This window comes from Cucurbitaria berberidis, assembly GCF_010015615.1.
Source record: "Cucurbitaria berberidis CBS 394.84 unplaced genomic scaffold K460scaffold_3, whole genome shotgun sequence".
Taxonomy (NCBI): Eukaryota; Fungi; Ascomycota; class Dothideomycetes; order Pleosporales; family Cucurbitariaceae; genus Cucurbitaria; species Cucurbitaria berberidis.
Window position 1 is genome coordinate 5,836,646 of NW_024468937.1, and position 18,673 is coordinate 5,855,318.

At 51.4% G+C, this 18,673-nt stretch overlaps 6 protein-coding genes across 6 annotated transcripts; 3 read left to right on the forward strand and 3 right to left on the reverse strand.

Moving 5' to 3' along the window:
* Window positions 1–7,516: 7,516 nt before the first annotated feature.
* On the reverse strand, window positions 7,517–10,858 carry K460DRAFT_282484 (uncharacterized protein; the record flags this gene model as incomplete). The annotated part of the gene is made up of 6 exons (XM_040928574.1): window positions 7,517–7,663; window positions 7,775–8,597; window positions 8,679–8,991; window positions 9,055–10,212; window positions 10,325–10,351; window positions 10,420–10,858. 6 exons carry the CDS (start codon window positions 10,856–10,858, stop codon window positions 7,517–7,519), a joined length of 2,907 nt encoding a protein of 968 aa, XP_040789258.1.
* A 109-nt stretch (window positions 10,859–10,967) lies between these two features.
* K460DRAFT_128616 (uncharacterized protein) lies at window positions 10,968–11,813 on the reverse strand. Its single transcript, XM_040926667.1, has one exon. It carries the CDS (start codon window positions 11,717–11,719, stop codon window positions 11,078–11,080), a length of 642 nt encoding a protein of 213 aa, XP_040789259.1. The 5' UTR covers window positions 11,720–11,813; the 3' UTR covers window positions 10,968–11,077.
* Window positions 11,585–12,359, forward strand: K460DRAFT_417731 (uncharacterized protein; the record flags this gene model as incomplete). Its single annotated transcript, XM_040937904.1, has 1 exon — window positions 11,585–12,359. The coding sequence occupies exon 1, from the start codon at window positions 11,718–11,720 to the stop codon at window positions 12,357–12,359; it is 642 nt and encodes a 213-aa protein (XP_040789260.1). The 5' UTR covers window positions 11,585–11,717.
* K460DRAFT_128652 (uncharacterized protein) lies at window positions 12,314–13,070 on the reverse strand. The gene has a single exon (XM_040926668.1). The coding sequence runs from the start codon at window positions 12,807–12,809 to the stop codon at window positions 12,390–12,392; it is 420 nt and encodes a 139-aa protein (XP_040789261.1). The 5' UTR covers window positions 12,810–13,070; the 3' UTR covers window positions 12,314–12,389.
* A 1,633-nt stretch (window positions 13,071–14,703) lies between these two features.
* On the forward strand, window positions 14,704–16,210 carry K460DRAFT_283965 (aldehyde dehydrogenase; the record flags this gene model as incomplete). The annotated part of the gene is made up of 3 exons (XM_040928699.1): window positions 14,704–15,108; window positions 15,163–16,050; window positions 16,097–16,210. 3 exons carry the CDS (start codon window positions 14,704–14,706, stop codon window positions 16,208–16,210), a joined length of 1,407 nt encoding a protein of 468 aa, XP_040789262.1.
* A 1,150-nt stretch (window positions 16,211–17,360) lies between these two features.
* On the forward strand, window positions 17,361–18,245 carry K460DRAFT_406892 (uncharacterized protein; the record flags this gene model as incomplete). Its single annotated transcript, XM_040937007.1, has 2 exons — window positions 17,361–17,444; window positions 17,547–18,245. 2 exons carry the CDS (start codon window positions 17,361–17,363, stop codon window positions 18,243–18,245), a joined length of 783 nt encoding a protein of 260 aa, XP_040789263.1.
* Between the last annotated feature and the right edge of the window lie 428 nt (window positions 18,246–18,673).

Below are 18,673 nucleotides of genomic sequence, written 5' to 3' on the forward strand. Positions count from 1 at the left end.
CTTGCGTCTTAGGGATTAAATATGTATAGTAGTGCCCGAATGCTGGTGGTTGGTGATAAACCTTTGACTCGAAAAACTATGTCGTAAATGGGAAAAAGACAGACTGCCTAGAGGAAGATATTAAGCCTAGATGCCGGGTAGGAACGCATTACGAGAAAACAACCTGGATGAAGGAAAGAGACTCTAGTTGAGAATGAGAAGAAAGCGATCTTGTGAGACAAGGAAAAGCAATGGTGGAGGAAGTACGGGCGAAAGACAGAAAGATGGTGAGAGTCTGGATGATCTCACTCAAAGTACCTTCACAAAACCAGCTATATCTCGACTAAGACGTAGGCGCTTTGAACAGCTTATTTTGAACGCTGTCACAGCTTTCGTCTGCTTGCTAGATCAGTATCCGCGAGTTGCAAGTTTTCGAGTATCAAAGTTCGTGGGAGGGAATGTGAAGGGCTACAAGGTTGTGGTGCGATGGGAGGGTGCAACGGGCGATCGCTGAAACCTACATTTATTGGAAATGGAGAGTCCAAATTCGGGATTCAGTCAACATCTGGATTTCATCAGGTTGAGATGATCCGGTGTCAAGGCAACAAAAATTGTGAGTGGTTACGAGCTGGATTGATTAACTGTCGATTAGGTAGACGTCATCGGAAGAAGCAACGAAACAGTACCCCCGGCTTCGTCTCCAGGAACATCAACACGCTCATCCAAATCCATGGACCCAGTTTGTTACTACTGCATCAGAGGTGCTGTCAATCCTGCGTTGTCTCTTGTATCATTACCCGAACTTACAAGCAACCATGCCGTCCTTAAAGTTCTTCGCCTACGATGAACTTCGACCACTTCGAAGATTCGCGTTCCTTCAAATTACCTCTTCAAACAAGCTCATTACCTCCTCCGTCACGCGTTGTGATAGCAACTACAAGCACGGGATCAATATCTTAGGATCCAGGAAATCGTAGAAGTCTAAAGACAAGAAAGCACGGAGAGACGACTCGGCACGATGTACTGCAGGGTTTGACACGTTGGCACGATCTGCGGAAAGATGTTATTGCTCGATTTCCCGATATTTGGAACCGACGACGATAATTCTCATGATCTACTGGGCTGCTCGAAAGCCAATGAGACGCCTAGCCCAGCTTCAGATGTTTATAAAGTGAGGGGGTGCAAGACTGAATAGGAACGTCACATTCATGGTGGCCCATTCTCGATCGTTGAACATGAGATGTCAACCTTGTATAGCTTAGGTCTTGTTTAGAAGGACGACAAGAGCAAGAACAACTTCAACGTCAGTCTGTCTAACCCAGAGACTAAGTGAAGCTTTTGAGGATCAATTTTCGTGTCGTAGAGCATGGCGTTTGAATCATTTTCGTCGAAAGGGCTACGACATAGGCGAAAAACTTGGAGCATCTTAACGAGCTGGCAAGTGCACTGTCGAGTCAGCTGGACAATGCCGGCTAACCTCCTCCAAGCAGAAGTCTTATATCACTAGCAGCACGAGGGCCTTACAAGAACATGATGGTAGAGTAGTGCTCTTCTCGCTTCGAGGCAGTGGAGCGTTCGATTACCAACAGCTCATCTGGGGGGGCTTTCAATCAGCTTTCGCGCTAAACACTTTGGCGGTTGATACTTGATCATCCCATCTCACAGAAAAGACACGGTATTCACCAAGATTTCGATTTAAAGCCTCACTCGTAAGTTGGAGAGCCTAATCGTTACTGGGTAAGTTCAGGCCATAGTCAAGCTCCAGACACGAACTTCTCCAGAAGAATGACGCAAAGACACTGATATTGCAAGCGAATAACATTGATAGATACGCTTTAAACGAAGAAGGGAAAAGCCTCTTACGAAACGATACGAGCGAATCCAAATCCACTTATCGAGGCGAGCTGCGCCAAGGCCCCAGTACAATTCCTGGAGTATCAGACGTAACCTCGCGTTCGTTCGACTACATTTTGAGTCCGGTGGCTATAGCACCTGACTCGATAGGGAAAATCTAGATTGTTTCGCACACTTGCAGCTACGCCAAGGTCTCGCCAACGCTCTTGCTGTTGCTGAGTATGCAAATCGATAGTAGTATAGCTCGCACCATCGCGTATATCCCTATAGCTTCGGCTCATAAGACGCTCTCGTTCAGGCTACATTGCGTGTTCCATCAGCTAACGCCAATTTATAGTTCTGCGGTCCGAACGTAGCAGGCAGCTAGCGCATCCAAAATGCGGAGAAATGCTGCATGGCCCCATGTTATAGTTTCACAACCCATGGCCGGATGCAGCAATTTGTGAAGCCGTCCGGGCGCGAAAATCCCCTGGAAAACTCCTGCTGCCGCCGTGCACCTTGGGGGTTGGCATGTCGTATGCTTTGCATGCAGCATCTGCTACCGTTTGCGCTAACTAATATTTATTCCTTGCTTCTTTGTATTCAGATTTTCTAATTCTTGCAGCAGAAACTATGCTACATTGGGAATCATCCTTCTTGAAGATCCACGGCTAAGTCCCTACTTGGACTTCGAGCAACAGTGTAACGAATTCGAACCACCACCAACGCCACCGACTGTCAGAGTATAGCGCTATTTGATGTAGCCCTCTCTGCAAGTCAATTCGATTGAAAGTTGCTCTACGACACTTTCTATTATCAAGCTTTTCTTACCAGGATAATTGTCTTTGTGGCATTTAATTCCTTTCCAAACCCTTGGAAAGGCTGGAATATTGCCGGAACCCCTGCATCGTCTCGTGTACCCCACATTTCAAGCACGAGGTCAAGGCTATAGGGTTATGCTTAACACCCAATCTCATCCAAGATCCAAGAAGAGGAAGCATTAATTCGGAAGGCTTCTCGAAGGTCCGGGTTACCTGGGCGATAGGACCGGTAATCCATCTACCCTGCTCGCTTATTGTAGTAACATTAAAGTCATTTCAGCTATGATGGCAGTGGCTATAGGTTCTTGTAAGTTACGACCGGTCTAAAGAGATCCGTCTGGGCCGTACTGAAGTGGAAACGTTCGTCTCTTTCGCTAACGCCATCACTTCTGCAGACTTAGTAATCCTTTGCTATAGTAATAACGCCCTGCCGACTATAGGTACGCCATATTTTCACCCTGTTCTAGACAGCCTTGGCAGGTCATTTCAGATATCGTTCGATCTCCTACATGGTATTGACTTCGTGAAGTCTTTACTCGCCCTCCAGAATGAATGACGAGGAGTCCGAAATTGCAAAAGTCCCATATCAATATGTACATGGATTTCTCAACTGTTCGAAGCGGCCCTCGAAGAATCGTGTAGGGCATACAACCACTTCCTCAAGAGATGACTGCAAATCCTCCACTTCGCGACCAGCACCTGATATGCGGCTAGCACAACCTAGTGTGTTCGGAGCAGGATCTCAATACAGATTGAAGCCCGGGAGGCTCCGCCCGAATCCATGCTTCCTTTTTCGACCCAATTATGGGTTCTTGAAAATACCATTGGCTGAACACAGTATGAACACCTAAAATCGGTGCGGGTTGACAGATGGCCTGCACTGAATTACGCGACAATGAATGCCACCCGGAATCTTGGAAAGAGGAGACATCTGCAAGTGCTAGGATCGTGCCGTCACATTCTCCCATGTACCTTTGCGTACCCTGGGTATCGCATACTTCCTCTCTTGTTGCGATCGCGTGTTCGCGCTCGCTTGTTCTGAACTATCTTCACATCCTGCCAGGCAGGCTTGAAGGTAGATAGGACTGCGATCTAGTCCAGGACGTGTCCAACCGCGTTCCCCACGGCGTTACCGAGTCTCTCGTTCTACTCCCTCCCCTGTGGCTTGCATGCGAGGTTGTCGAACGGAACGGACCTCCAGTTATAGCGCAGGATCCGTTGACAGCAGCTACTTCATTATCGCTCACCTCAACGTCACGCCAGCGTAGGATTTGGAATTTAGTTCTTTTCAACCCTGGTCCAGTACCTATATCAGAGCTCTGCTATATTTGAGGCTGACACCCACCACCTGTACCGAGTCTGGCTCGACCGATTATTAGGCTAAATGTCGACAGCGCCACCCAAAACGGCCAGCAATCCACAGTTCAGCGTTGGCCGTTACCTTAATGGACATCCTTGCCGGTCTGATTATCGAGATCTAACAAATGACAGACGAGGACGCAAACGTTGAGAGGTACTTGCAGATACAACCGAGCTACCACTATTGAAGGGGTACCCATGCCCATGCGTCAGCCCTTCCGACCACGTTCCCCACATTCTCCCAGTGCAGATCGTCTACCTAGGTAGGTCACTTCGGCTTGCATTCTACGTTGGCGTCGCGTGCATCGCGAGCTGCGATCGTGGCCGCCATCGCATGTCACCTCTTTTCGGCCATAGTCCACGGAGCTTTGCAATCCTTCTCAACGAAAGCGGTACGGAGTTGCGCACATCGTATGCAAGCCTCGCGCCAGCCGCACGCCATTGCACTGATCTAGAGCGTACATGTCCGAATCTGTTGATTGAACAGCTAAGCGTCCGACATCGCCTCTAATAAGCAACGCCCGCGATACTCACAATGACGGTACAAAGGCGCGTGCTTTTGAGGGTATCTAGGGTCTTGCTGTGGTACCGATGTCATGCCTCGTCCAAAAACCGGTTCTAGATGGCCGCATGGCGCGACGGCTCGCGACGATCTGTCGAACACCCTCCAGCATCCCAATACGAAGACCGGCCCCCATTCCCGAAGTTGCTGCCTCTTTTTGACGACCGAGCTAGTTCGTTGACGCGTATTGTCTCACCGCATCCCCAACTTCTGGTAACCTCATGTAATCTATCACAAAGTCACTTCACGGCAGACAGCCTAGTAAGCCCGCGGAGGCACATACCACGAGCCTTCCATCCGTTTGAGTATTCTCCGCATGTGTTCATTTTACACAGCGCGTCGGGGCGGCAGTGCAACAGCGCGCCTTGTGGGGTCAATATATCCAATCCAGGAACAAAGTACATTTTTTTCATCTAAGGAAATGAGCCCCTCAATATGTCGAAGGTTCCAACGAAGCCCTAAAATGTGGAGAAGCATGTTGAGGATGTGGCGGCCGTCAGAGATACATGCTGCAGGTGCGAATAGTTGGGCGTGGTTAGATGACACGGCGGCAGCTGAACGTGGCACTACCGCGAGGATCTGCAGTGTTACCACGAAATGCGTGCTTGACCTGGATTTTTCTAGTCTTTGTGCTGGGTTATGCTCTGTTGTAACGGAGAGTAGGGAGCGTACTCCGGTGTGGAGATGTCAGAGGTGTTGATGGGGCTTGTAGCTTGCATGCGCAAGTCGCTCTCTATTTGGGCAAGTAGATTTGAGGTCATTCACAACAACTTAACGGTGGCATTAAGATGGACTTTTGCATGGCTAGACCATCACCTGCTATCACCTTGTAGGACGTTCTCTCTGTTGTCAATGCAAACGACGATTAGTTCTTTGTGAGGCCGCCTTCTTGAATGTTGTCACGACAATGGGAGATACGGCACGGTCAGCGAACCAGTGGCCAGCACGTTATTTGTGTGCCCATAGCGGGCCGGTCCTAGTGCTTTTCAAGAAGCTCAACCTAGTCTGATCAAGCATTGCAGCAGATAGCCTGAATCCGGTCGGAGGTTCAAGTGGCACGTCACTCGTTGAAATGCGGACTGTCGCTGATCCGGGGTTTACCAGCTGTCGTAGGCTGGCAGGGACGGGGTTCGCTCACGTATGCTGCTAGCCAACGAAGATGACTGACGAGTCTCAACAGATCTGGGGTTCATAGCAGGACAATACTCCTTGCATTTCCTCTTGCAGCGTCGGTACACGCTTTCCGTATCCTATGGCCTCGTGAGCCCCTGGGAAATACTAGAGTGTACTCGTTACCCAATCGCTTCCTCGACACTTGACTGTCTAGTCACCACCCGAACCAGAGTCTCGCGACAAGTTCAATACACACTCCAGCTTCTCGACCAGTGCAATACTTTGATCACCTCCGCTACCCCGGGTTTGACCTGAAACTTGCATAAAGAGGATCACCAGCAGAAACTTGCTTTGCGAATACCATGGGAGCCACATGTCGGAGATTATAGGCGACAAGGCAGTGAAGAGAGAATGGTTGGTGTATTGTTTGGTAGCGGAGGGGTTTCAGTATAACCGAACCCAAAAGTACCGGTAACGACAGGCACCAGTCGATACATCTGCGTTGATATCCACATATCTCAATCCTAACCAAGTCTGAGAGCTGGGTTTGTTAATAGAGAAACAGACAAATTGTGATGAAAGTAACTCACAATGCCAGCAAAGGTGATCAAAAGACACGACGAGTACCTTCCCGCCCCTCAGCCAGCCTTGAACCAGCATCTCCATAATCCCTCACTATAGCAGACCCACATACTCTGCAACAACGGCTCGTCAGCGCCCAGCACGCGCCTCACACCACGCCTCATCCACCAATTTCAGCACCAAACTAACGGGCCTAACTTCTCCGCCTGCCAGATAAAGTATCGCGCAAAATACCAGAATTTATGAACGGAGTAGACGGCTACTACCCACCCCATGGTCACGTTGGTTGTCGACTTAGCAAAGACAAGCGTAGCCGCACACCCCTGTATGTTGTTGAGTTCGCTAACACGCAGGGGGTGATTATCTGAAACTTTAATCCTGGGTATAGTACCGTAAGGCGATGAAACAAAAAGCGGCAAAGAGGGATGGGGGAGCCAACGCGGGGCAACCTATACCAGGCCAGGCGATCATAATGCTGGTGAGATGCTGACTGGCTGGCCTCGCTATATACAATCCGTTGTCAAGGCTTATACGCTTGTGTCATTGGCGCAAGCGCAAAAGGTTTTGCAGGTAGGACCGACGTATAATTGCCATGTTTAAAATGTGGTTGATTGTGTACGCGAGGAAGGTCTCGACCCAGGCTCGTGATATCCACGCTCCACCAAAGGCCTTTCTAGAACAGCGAGAGCGAGAAGCAAAAGGGGTATAATAAACTGCCGGTACATGACATGGGCCCTCCGTGACCCAAATTTTCGCCAGAAAGGAAAAGGGTGCCCTGAATATTTCGCACTTTTAATAGCAAACAAGTGGTATATGGAATGAGACCAACAGTAGATGGTGGTGGGTGGATGGGTGGGACCAGCGTCATCCTTCAAAGACCGCGCCGCAGAGCCGACAACCAATCTTGTCCGAACCCGAATATGGTATGTGCAAAACGCCCGAAACCGTACATGTGAGAACCCACACCACCCCTGGTAGTGAGCGCCCAACCCCAATAATGCCAAGAGCCTATCCCATCCAATATGTATGACCTGTGCACCGGAGTAAAGGATGTGAGGCTAAGAACTAAGAATGTGCTGAAAGTGGTGAAATGAAGTGTATCCAACTTGTGTTAGCCAAGGTTCAATCTCAATAATATATGACGATACCATAATGGACAATGAATGCCAACCCCGTCTTATCAGGTCGAGGTTGTGCTGTGTGGTGTGATGCGTATGTCGGGGTCGCAGGGGTGGTGATGACGAATAATGCGAGAAGCGAGTGCAACTCAGAGCGCGAGGCCAGAACCATCACCACTCCAGCGGTAAAGGCTCAGCATTTCCCGGCGACGCTGTTGCGCCAGTTCGGCATGTTCGTCCATGCCTCGACCACGCACTTGCTGTAGAGCAGAGCGCATGACTTTCCGGAAATTTCGCTGCAGATGTTTGTTAGCATGATCGTCCAATTTCGGGAGAATACTACCGTGGGAGAGGAAACAAAGGCTGAATCCGGGGTTCCAAGAATCGGGAATCTCTGAGACACTCACCTGATACTCTGTATTGAGGGTGACGATGCACGCTTCATGCGCGCGCACAATGACTTCGCATGTACGAACAATGTTCGGATTCGCCTCCCCTTGCAGCTTGTCGGCAATTAGCAGCAGGAGAAAACTGCCCTGCAGGAGGTATATGCCGAAGAAGAAGGGCATAAAACTTAGATCCGGGTCATACTCGAGAATCTCGTTCAAGGCTTCGGCTGCCGAGACGGCATGTCCCGTGGCGTCGACGAAGCTTTGTGAAGATATCCAGAGGTCGTTGTCATCTAAGAGGGAGATGGGGTCCCATTTCCCATTTAGTAAAATATGCAGTGTATGCATGAGATGTGTGCCATAGGCTTCGACAATCTTGGCGTGCATCAAAGATTCCTGTGCTCTTGAAATCGTGGAGTTGACAGATCGGACGGAGGGTGTGCTAGGATGGGCTGGCTCGTGCGATTCCGCATTGGCCTCGTTGATTGCGCGATTCCGAAGCTCTTGCAGGGACTGACCGTATGCCACCAGTTGCTGACTGATCTCTAATGCATGGTCGTCCCAATCGGTTTTCGTACCGAATCTCGGGTGATTTCGAGCATAGTTCAGGTCGACGATTTCGCCAAGGATGGTCATCAAAGGAAGGAAAAATCCGAAAATGGAGTGTCCGGTGCACTCAAAGGCAGGACCTCTTCGGCGAAATGTGGGATCTGAAAACGATTGAGCGGAGTCCTCGAAGAATTCGCCAGATTGCCATACGTTATCGTCAAGTGGCTGCAGAAGGCCTGAACATTCGACATCTAATAAAGATAGAGGTCGGTTGTAGCATAGAGCTAGGTGGCTGTTGAGCGATTAGCGCTTGCCCGGGTGCACCACGGTAGCCCAGGTTTCTAGTAACGAGTACAGAGACTGGGGTGCTTACCGGTCGACAGTGTACAGCAGCCACCAGATGCGTCTGCGTTCTTCTCGTTGTTCTTCAGTGGTGTCCAAAAGGCTATTCTGTCCACTCGGATAAGTTCCGCCTAGGTCGGCCGCCTCGATATCGCCATCCGCGTCTTCGTCGTTTGGCTCAGGTGGAGGTGTCACAGGCACTTCCTTGCCCAGCCTCAATTCCCTGGCTAGTGACCACGCAGCGTTCCACCAACGGAGCGATGCGGCCTTGTACTCACTCGCTGAGATGACAATAGCCAGGTGCATATAGGTTGCTACATCGTCAAGATCACCGGGTGCTCCCGCTAAAGACCAAAAGGTTAGTGAATGAGGCACATGGGTTACATGGAGGTAGTTTGAGAACCTACGTAGACCTATTTCAGAGTCTTGCGCTGGCATGCCAAAGCCACCCATTGTGACACCATTGACGATACCATTGTTGGCAAATGCGCCGGAGGTCGCGTTAGACTCGCCTGGTGTTTGGTGAACCAGAGGTTTGAGGAGGTTGATGGACAGATTGACCAGTTTTTCTGACAAGTGGCTTCTTGCAGAGGGTGATGATGACAAGTACGGTGACTCGCTCGTCAAGCAGCCGATCCAAAGCATGCTAGCCAACAGTGCTGGGCTGCACACGCGGGGGTTGTTTTGTCGGAGGAAGGAGCGTTTTCGGAAGACGTAACCGAGCACATACGGGGAGACAGGTTGCAGGAAGGTGGGCGAGGAGCTCTGGAAATAGAGCTCTAGCAAGTCGCAGGCCAGCGAAACGGGCATGACATCGACGAGATGAGGTACCAATGGCTGGAGAACGGGATACCTCAGCTGTTGAGCGGGATTTTGGTGTGGTGCGCCGGAGTACATGGTCGTAGATGGGGAAGGGAGCATCCATTCTGGGGAGCTAGCCACTGGCGATTGAGTCATGTAGCCCATATTCGGCGGCTCTTCAGGTAGCCTGAATGGGTGGGGTGGTGCTTGCGCATGTGCGCTCTGCGGGCTCATCATACTGTAAGGGCTGTCAGAGTACTCCAGGCCGTGAGAGGGGACGATGGGATGCATGCTCGGCTGCATCATCTGCAGCGGGGACTGGTATGTCATGTTACGGTGGTAGTCATCCATGGAGGTGTACTCGGGAATCGACGAGTGCATAGGCAGTCCTTGGGTCTGAATTCGAGGCGGTTGCATGGGCTGCATGCCATGCATCTCGTCTTCTCGCATCGCATCCAGGGTGCTCATGCTCATGGCGCGGTTCTGGAAGGGCGGTGCGGGCTCCATGTCGGATCTCGGTGTTGCCATGCTCGCTGAGCGGCTGGGAAGCTCTGGGAGCGGGCGTTGGCCATCAGGCAGCTTGGGACTGCTGCTCTGGGTGGACTCGCCAGCTTTGGTGTCAGATGATGGCGTCGCAGCGTCCTCGGACGGCTGGCCGCCATTTCCCGCGGCTGCGGCTGCGGCCTGCTGCTGGGCGATGTCTTTTCTCGATGCTTTGCCGCGCTTCTTGCGTTCGCGTATGTATTCGCATGTCAGACCAAACTCTGCGGCTGTGTTAGCGTACCTGTCATGTCAAATATGGTCACATGTGGGTAACGGGATTGACAGGATATGACAGGACATGACAAGAACACAGGTAGCTATGAATATACATACCTATGCAATGCGCGCAACTCTGCCTGCCTAGACGGTGGAGCATTCACGGTTAGCGTACGTGGCTGGCACTTTGGGCCTTTATGGGCATTCCTTACCATCGCACTTGGTCCGCAACTGATTACACTGGTCGCACGCCCGACTGATCCTGCGCCGTACGGGCCCAGACGTCGCACTGCCGCGACCAGATCGCTCGTGGAGCATCTCGCGCTGGTTGCGGGGCGCTATTGGCCCGCTGGCGTAGGGCAAGCGATGGGGCTTGACGAGAGCCTTGCCGTGGGGCAAGACATGCCGGGTCTGGTGGAACTGCAGTGCTGCGTACTGCGACGTGTGGGCCAGGGTGTCGAGCGGCGACGGGCCCATGTGCTGGGCGGCGAGGTGGTGGTGATGTTGTTGTTGTTGTTGTGATGGTGGTGGTGGTGGTGGTAGTTGTTGTTGTTGTTGTTGATGTTGGTGGTGATGGTCGACCATGTTCGGCGCGGGGAGGTGGCTGAAGGCCGACGGGTACTGCTGGTGGTGGAGATTCGTGGAAAGCATGGTTTAGCGCTCCGTCGCCGCCACAAATCCACCACTCGAAGGCAGGGCAGGACGGGGAAACTCAGCGAGCAGACAGCAATCAAATCGACAAGAGCGCGACGTGCCGAGCAGAGGTGGGGACGTCGAGGCAGGTTCAGCGCCGGGCTGGAGAGGTGGATGGGGTTGTCGTCGTCGTAGTCGTCCAAAGAAGTCAATCAACAAGATATGCAGGTCAGTCAGTCAGTGGTCCGCCCCGTCTTCTTTTGACCACCACCCACTGCTCTGTGCCTGGGTACAATATAGCTGGTCGGCCAGTGCTGTTTCCGCCTTGACGCTGCAGCTTAGTCGACGCGGCGGGGTATAACACAGGCAGTCTGTCGAGTGCCTGGAGGTGCAGGCAGGCCAATACCGGACCGGCATAGACATGGGAGTGGACATGGACATGGACATGGAGTGGACATGGACATGGACATGGAGTGGACATGGACATGGCATGGGCCAGACCTGTCCTGTCCTGTCCAGCCTGTCCCGCTGTATGTATCGTGCGTCAGAGACGTCTCTGGGGCCACACATGCTCTGCAAACGAGATGGGCGGCAGGGCACGCATGTTGGTGCTGCTTTTCTGCCTCTCACCACCTCCAATTCACCCCTGTGCCGACCGGGGTTCTGCTGCACACCAACATTCCACATCCAGCACAGTCCACGCTGCCCGCTGCATCCTGCATCGTCGGTGCCGCCACCTTGAACCGACACGCCCCCAAAATGCTCGCCGTAGCTTAGACCCGCAATCAAATTCCCATATTGGTTGATCGGTGCCATCCACGTCCCTATATGCGGCCCTCTTAAGAGCCGCGGCGCACCCAACCCAGGCCGGCTCAACATGTATCTTTTCGTACCCGCGCGGACCCACCTACCATACCATTCCAACGCCCGCTCCTCGTTGCTGATGAGCCGTCAGGAAACAAGCCGCTCGCTGATTGGCCACCGTCATCCCGTTGCTGCAGTCCGCCCGTTGGCACTTCGACCCGCTGACAAGCAGCGCCACATACCACTCTACGCGACCATCACGCATGTCAGTCAAGCCTGCAACAGTCCTGACCACCAGCGTTATCCGCCACAGCTGCCGGTCATACGCTTCCCGTTGCCAGCCTGTGCTGATCCATCCGCCTTTCATCCAGAATTCTACCAGAACTCTACCAGAAGCAGCCGAGAAGGGCATGATTCATGCCTACCTGATCGCTCTCCACGTCTTCCAAAACACTTCCATGATATCATCTGCCCGATTGGAACCCCCCCGGGCATTGGACGGCATTACCCCAGAAACAATTCGCTTACGTCGACCCGTAGCTCTCGAGCGTCTGCGGCGCATGAAGAAGGCTCCCCAATATCTTCTTCGGTAATGCATATGATCAACTCCTCCACAATCACCAGCGAGCTGGGATGGTCGCCTGCAGCAGCCAAGGTCAGGACGCCAAGTTGCATCTATGGGAGAGGGCCTGATGCCCACAAACTCGGCCTATAAGAGACCGTTTTATCACGTCAAGTCCGGGGATCAAGCACATTGACACGGCCATGTCAGCGCCCCTCGAACATGACGAGCAGCTATTTTGGTTTGATCATGTGGCCATGTGCTCCACGTTTCGACATCTGGAGAACCGTTAGCTGGCCCATTTCCATCGTCCATACTGGGCACTAATGCCCCAAGGCCAGCGGATCGCTCCGCATGCCAACGGCTAGGGCCTTTCCTCATTTGCTTCACAATGCTTCTTGTCAGCTTGGCTCTCTCATACTGAAGGCACATTCCGAACAGACCATCTTCAAAGAACCAGGTAAGAATGGTGATAGCATAAGTTATGAAAGCGACATGGCGAAGAACTTCTCCGGTAAAACAAGTCGGAGCAGTGACTTCGCGCACTACGACGAGTTGGGAACGGGTACTCGTCTCCGCAATCTCATCATGATCAGAGAGCATCCTCCATAGGGTCAGCGTCCTACCACTATGCTCTTGTGGGTAACCGATCACCTCAACAAGAAGCGCAACTGAGCAGCCGCGTAGCCCTTCCTGACCTAGACGTCTATCATGTCGGGGCCAGCTAGAGGCGTCCAGGATCGATGATCGCTCACATCCTGTCAGCCACCCAATCCTTCTCTGAACGACTGGGGTAGCCACCGCATCTGGAAATCACAGTGAGGGGATAGAACTGCACCTGTATCAGTGAGCCATAGCGATATCGAAAGCATGCATTGAGGATGAGGCTAATGCCAATTTTGGGACTTCTGGCTTTGTCTGACTTGTCCTTTTGCCTAGTTGCAGCCTGTTTCATGCATCCGATCGCATCTGCAGTATAGTCAGTAATGGAACCACCTCTTCCCCAGCTTCAAAGGATATGCATGCGAACGACAAGCCGGAGATCACCTCGCCACCTGTGTCGCAAGATACCACAGACGGGCAGGATTCTTCTCGGGATTATCATCTTCATGCCTTTCTTCCACTTAATAGTGGATAGTGGCTTCATTGGTTGCTTTAGACAAGTTTCTCAGTACTCGTGAGAGACCTATACACTGGGCTCGGCCTCGAAGTTGTCTCGAGAGCCGTACGCTAAAAGAATTGCAATTCCAGAAGTGAGGGGAGATGCATAGGGCTCCCACGGCTCCCCGGGCCCGACCTGAGCTCGGTTTGTTGATCTCCAGATATTGCTCATGCTGCAGCCACCGCTGCCGCGTGCATTGCATGGGCAAATTTCGAACGTGCAAGTGACAGCACTTCAACCGCCGAGACATGCACCGTTGGAGAGGCCCATGTACTTCGCCTGATCTTGTGATGTATGAGCTGACGTTTTTTGTTCTTATTATACTCCACCCTTGTAGCTATTACTGACTCGAAGTAACGCTGCTGTCTGTGATGCAGCAAAAAAAGTTGCGTACGGAGTTCGTTCTGCCGTTCAAGACCAATTGCGGTAGCAGCTGTCCAAGGCTCGTAAAGCCTGTTAACCGGCCTTCTTTCGATACGGGACTCTTTCGTTGAGAAAAGAGGGTTAGATAGCTAACTAACACTACGCCGTCTGAATAAGACGGCTAGAAAGTGTAGAGAATGTGCACTCGTAGGCGAAAAAGAAACCCGCACACGGCTACACTCTTCTGATCTAGTACTCACGGCACAGATCGCGATAGTGTGCCAACTCCCATCCAGTTCGCCATTCTCTCCAAGATAATGGTGCAAACCTTCATTCGGTTATCCTCGAGGTCGGTCACGGGTTGGTTAGCTATCCAAGGCCATGTGTACTTGCACCACGTTCTTTTCACTTCCAGAACTGGCTGAAGTAGAGCTGAAGTCTTTGATTTATTGGAGTATCGCAGACCACTCCGAATAGCAAAGAACCAAGCGGCACACGTTGACCTTTTTGGAAACCGGGTCAACGGGGATGGCCCCATGATGTCGACATATTGCAGCTTGAAGAACGCTGAAAGCTCCCAAGCAGAAAGAGTGGCAAAGCGTCCAATTGAAGCTCACCACATATTAACGAGCTTCCAAAAAATTCATATCGGTGCCGGGAACAAGGGAGCTAAAAAAAAAAGAAACCTCCATGTGCTTTGTCGACGCCATGTCTAACGAAGTAGATTAGTATGTGCAGTAGTGCCGAGTACATTCCTTTGGCTCTGGAGGCCGAACATGAGGGATGTGCCTGAATGACACGTGCAGAGCTAGCGGAGCCGCCGCCAGTCTAGATTGGTACTAGCGACCTCGACGTCATCCGATTCGGAGGGCAAAAACCTCAGACTCACTATTGTACATCGGTGGTCTTTGCTCACTTGCGTCTTCTAATTAAATTATCGACGAGGTTACTACCCACACACGTACCATCATCATGTCGCTAGAGAAGATCACGACCATCTCTCCCATTACCAACAAGCCAGTTGTCACGCGCAATGGCCTCTCAGATGCTGATCTCCAATCTATACCTGAGACGGCTTTGACAGCTTTCGACTCCTTTCGACGCACATCGCTTGCTGAGAGGCAGAAGATTATCAAGAGTGCCCTGAAGCTACTAAATGAGCGCCAGGATGCATTGGGCAAAGAAATCACCGAGCAGATGGGCCGTCCTATCGCCTACACTCCAAAAGAGATCACCACGGCTGTCATGCGCGGCGAGTATTTGCTCAAGATCAGTGACGAGACCCTCAAAGATACTGAGGGTGAGGCGGAAAAAGGCTTCAAGCGGTATATTAAAAAAGTACCGCTTGGGCCTGTATTGATTCTATTCCCGTGGAACGTGCGTGTGGCAACAGGCTATATTTACTCGCCCACAGGCTGACTTTTCCTGCAGTACCCGTATCTTACCCTCATCAACTCGCTAGTCCCTGCCCTGCTTGCAGGCAACTCGGTCATACTGAAGCCTTCCCCGCAAACGCCAACTAGTGCCGAACAGGTCCAGCAGATCTTCAAAGAAGCTGGATTGCCTGATGGCGTGCTCCAAGTATTCCACAGTGGGTCCATTGTCCAAATCGAGACGATAGTACGGTCTCCGCAGATCCAGCTCGTCTGCTTTACCGGTTCGGTAGCGAATGGTCTCGCGGTCCAGAGTGCTGCAGATGACCGAGTTCCTCTCCGTGTAGGTCTTGAGCTTGGAGGCAAGGATCCTGCATATGTACGAGATGACGTCGACGTCAAGTGGGCCGCGGAAGAGATTGTAGATGGCGCTATCTTCAACTCAGGGCAGAGCTGCTGTAGCGTCGAAAGGGTTTACGTGGACGAAAAGATCCATGATGAGTTCGTATCGGCTGTCCAGGAAGTACTCAAAGGGTACAAGCTGGGTGATCCGTTTGACAAGAGTACCCACGTTGGCCCCGTGGTCTCTAAACGATCAGCGGAGAGTATCCAAGCACATGTCAAGGATGCCCTTGAGAAGGGAGCCAAGGACGTTACCCCGGAAAATGCCACATTCAAAAATCCGCCTGCCCATGGAAACTACGTCGCCCCGACGCTTTTGATAAATGTCACACATGACATGGCCGTTATGACAGAGGAGACTTTTGGCCCTGTGATCCCAATCATGAAAGTCAAGAACGATGCCGAGGCCATCAAGCTCATGAATGACAGCCAGTTTGGACTCACAGCCAGCATTTGGACCAAGGATACTAGCAAGGGTCACGAGCTCATTGACGACGTGGAAGCTGGCACCGTCTTCGTGAACCGATGCGACTACCCCGCACCTGTACGTATGTCCAGCTCTTTAAGCATGGTGACACTAATGGAAACAGGATCTTGCATGGGTTGGATGGAAGGATTCCGGAAAGGGACAGACTCTGAGCAAATTCGGCTTTGACCAGTTCGTCAAACTCAAGAGCTACCACGTCAAAGATTACCCAAAATAGGTACTACTGCATAATCTGAGGCAGTATTACCTGCCAGTTTAGGCACGAAACAAGATGTTTCTCCCTACGAAAAATGGCAAACTAGCATGCATTGAGAAGAATTGAAAATGAAGGGCTGCTTGCTTCGATATAACGTTTGCAAATTGTGCATCAGTGATGCAAATCGTGCTTAGACTTTCGAAGCTGATTCGACATAGCAATTGGTCTCTCCGAAAATCGAGCCGATGTGCCGCCACCTGGTGCTACCGTAACACGAAGGATCTCCAAAACGCGCTTCGCGTGCTCACCTGACTTGGCGTCTCGGGATTGTACGACATGCAGCACCTAAGTGCACAACACCCTTTCATACCTCTCAGTCCTTAATTCGCCTAGGTGGCACCACCTGTCTCATATCTCCAAAGCGGCATCCTCAAACAGTAAGGCGGAAGCCTCTCCGGTGCGACCCTAACACACGCGTTTTTTGGTACCTGAACGAAGAATGCGACCCGTAAGCAAGGTTGGTGTCACGAACGCGAGAGTGTTGAACTAGGTGATCTGTGCATGGGCAAGGCCAAGATAGCGAAAGCGATGTCTAACTCACGGTCACAGACTCAGGCAAGTACTTCCATTTGCCTTTGGCTCTTTAGGTTTTGAACTCTACTGATATCGAGCTTCAATTCCAGTTTTCAGAAGCTACGCGTTCCCCGAGTAGTGTTGCAACAATCCATTGTCCAACGTCATCTGCGGGGATCGACATTTCACGGCCTAGCAACCCACGTCCTACCGCTTTTGCACTTATCAAACTGAAGGAATGTTTGAGCCGATACTCATTAATGCCCGCAAGGGATGATTCAACGCCATGCGCTGGGAATTCCCACTGAGCGAGTCGCTTAGGAAACCAATCTCTCGCTCCTGACTCCTCTTTAATTCTTCCTGAATATGTGACGACAAAACCTCTGCTCTCAAGTACTCATCGACTCTCATGACCATTCGATATTGTGTTGAGGTCTCTTCTTTCTGTTGATCTCGTCTTGGTTGCATTGTATCTTCCGCCTCGTACCTATCGTCCTTCACTTGTCTGTTACAGCGTGCTTTCATCGATCTTTACATATACCCTTTTGCGTTTACTTTCCGGCCACGTATATTGGGAGGATCTATACCACTCAGCACCATGGCATTCAAAGACATCATCACGAAACTTCGACGGGCAGTGCTTTGCTGCAGCAAGCGTAAGAGTAAGATATCGCTGGACATTGTACGTACTCCTATGATGTTGTATCGCATGTCTTCGAGACACGTTGAAGACTCAGCTGCCCAAAATGCACTGGATATGCTTATGTACTGATAACTCTTGAAGGGCCACCCAACCGATGTCCGCCGCGTAGACATCAGCGATGCCCTCCCCGGCCTCACTGATGCCGAAAGAAAGTACATCCGCGAGAAAGCTTCAAGCGACGCTATCCACCTTCTCGGCCTCCAATCCCACCCTCCATCTCACCCAGCGACCTCTCCATCCTCGCCCACTGACTCATGCTCGCCCTCCCTGGCACCAACCTCCATCATGTCCTCTCGGGAGCCGTCTGTGGCGCTCCTCAACGCCGCTTCAAAGGACCTCCCAAGCTCCCTACCAACGCCTCCTCGACGCCAACACCACGAAAACTCCCCGCCAGCCGCACGTATGAAGACTATGTGGGACAGCACACGGAGGCTGAGCAACAGCTCAAGCTGCCACAGTGGCCTATACGAGAAAATAGAGGAGATCAAAGGCCTAGACGAAGACAAAGACACAAGCGAGAGTTTTACTACGTTGAACCTCGAATTCCACTTCGAAGAGAAGAAGGACCGCTCCTCCGAATCGCCAAAGACGCTGTCGTTTACAGAGGGCTTCGAAGAGCAAGATACCATGGGTGGACACTCGCAGGTCACGACACCCTCCAAGAAGGACAAGAAGGTCATCGAGAGAGCTATCAAGGTTACGGACTTGAGTGACAGCAGTGATAGTAGCGACGAGGACGTGTTTGTTTCTCGGGAGATGAAACCTCTTGTTAAAATCTGAAGCATGAACTAAATTGAGTTGGCGGGAACGCACTCTGAATGTAGGATGTATTTGTACGAAATGGGCTAGAAAACAACGGTATCTAATTAATAGTCACTACGAGTAGGGGCTTGTGAATCAAAACTTTGTCAAATACACAATTGCACTTTTCAAGGGCTTTCTATGGGTTATGTGAATCTTTTGTTTTGCCTCTTGTAGAAGTCGCTAGCTTTTCTTCTCGCAGGCCTGGGAATATTTTATTGATCTGTTCAATTCGTGGGCTATTGCAACACGAGAACAATTACTCAACACATTCTTCCCAGAGGGACTAGACTCATTACATCATTCATGTCCTGATCGTGTTAGTGTTATCGTGATGGGCCGGGGAGTGCTGGAGCTCGGAAAACTTTTGAAACTAAATTACAACCAGCGCTACGATTTTCGGCCAA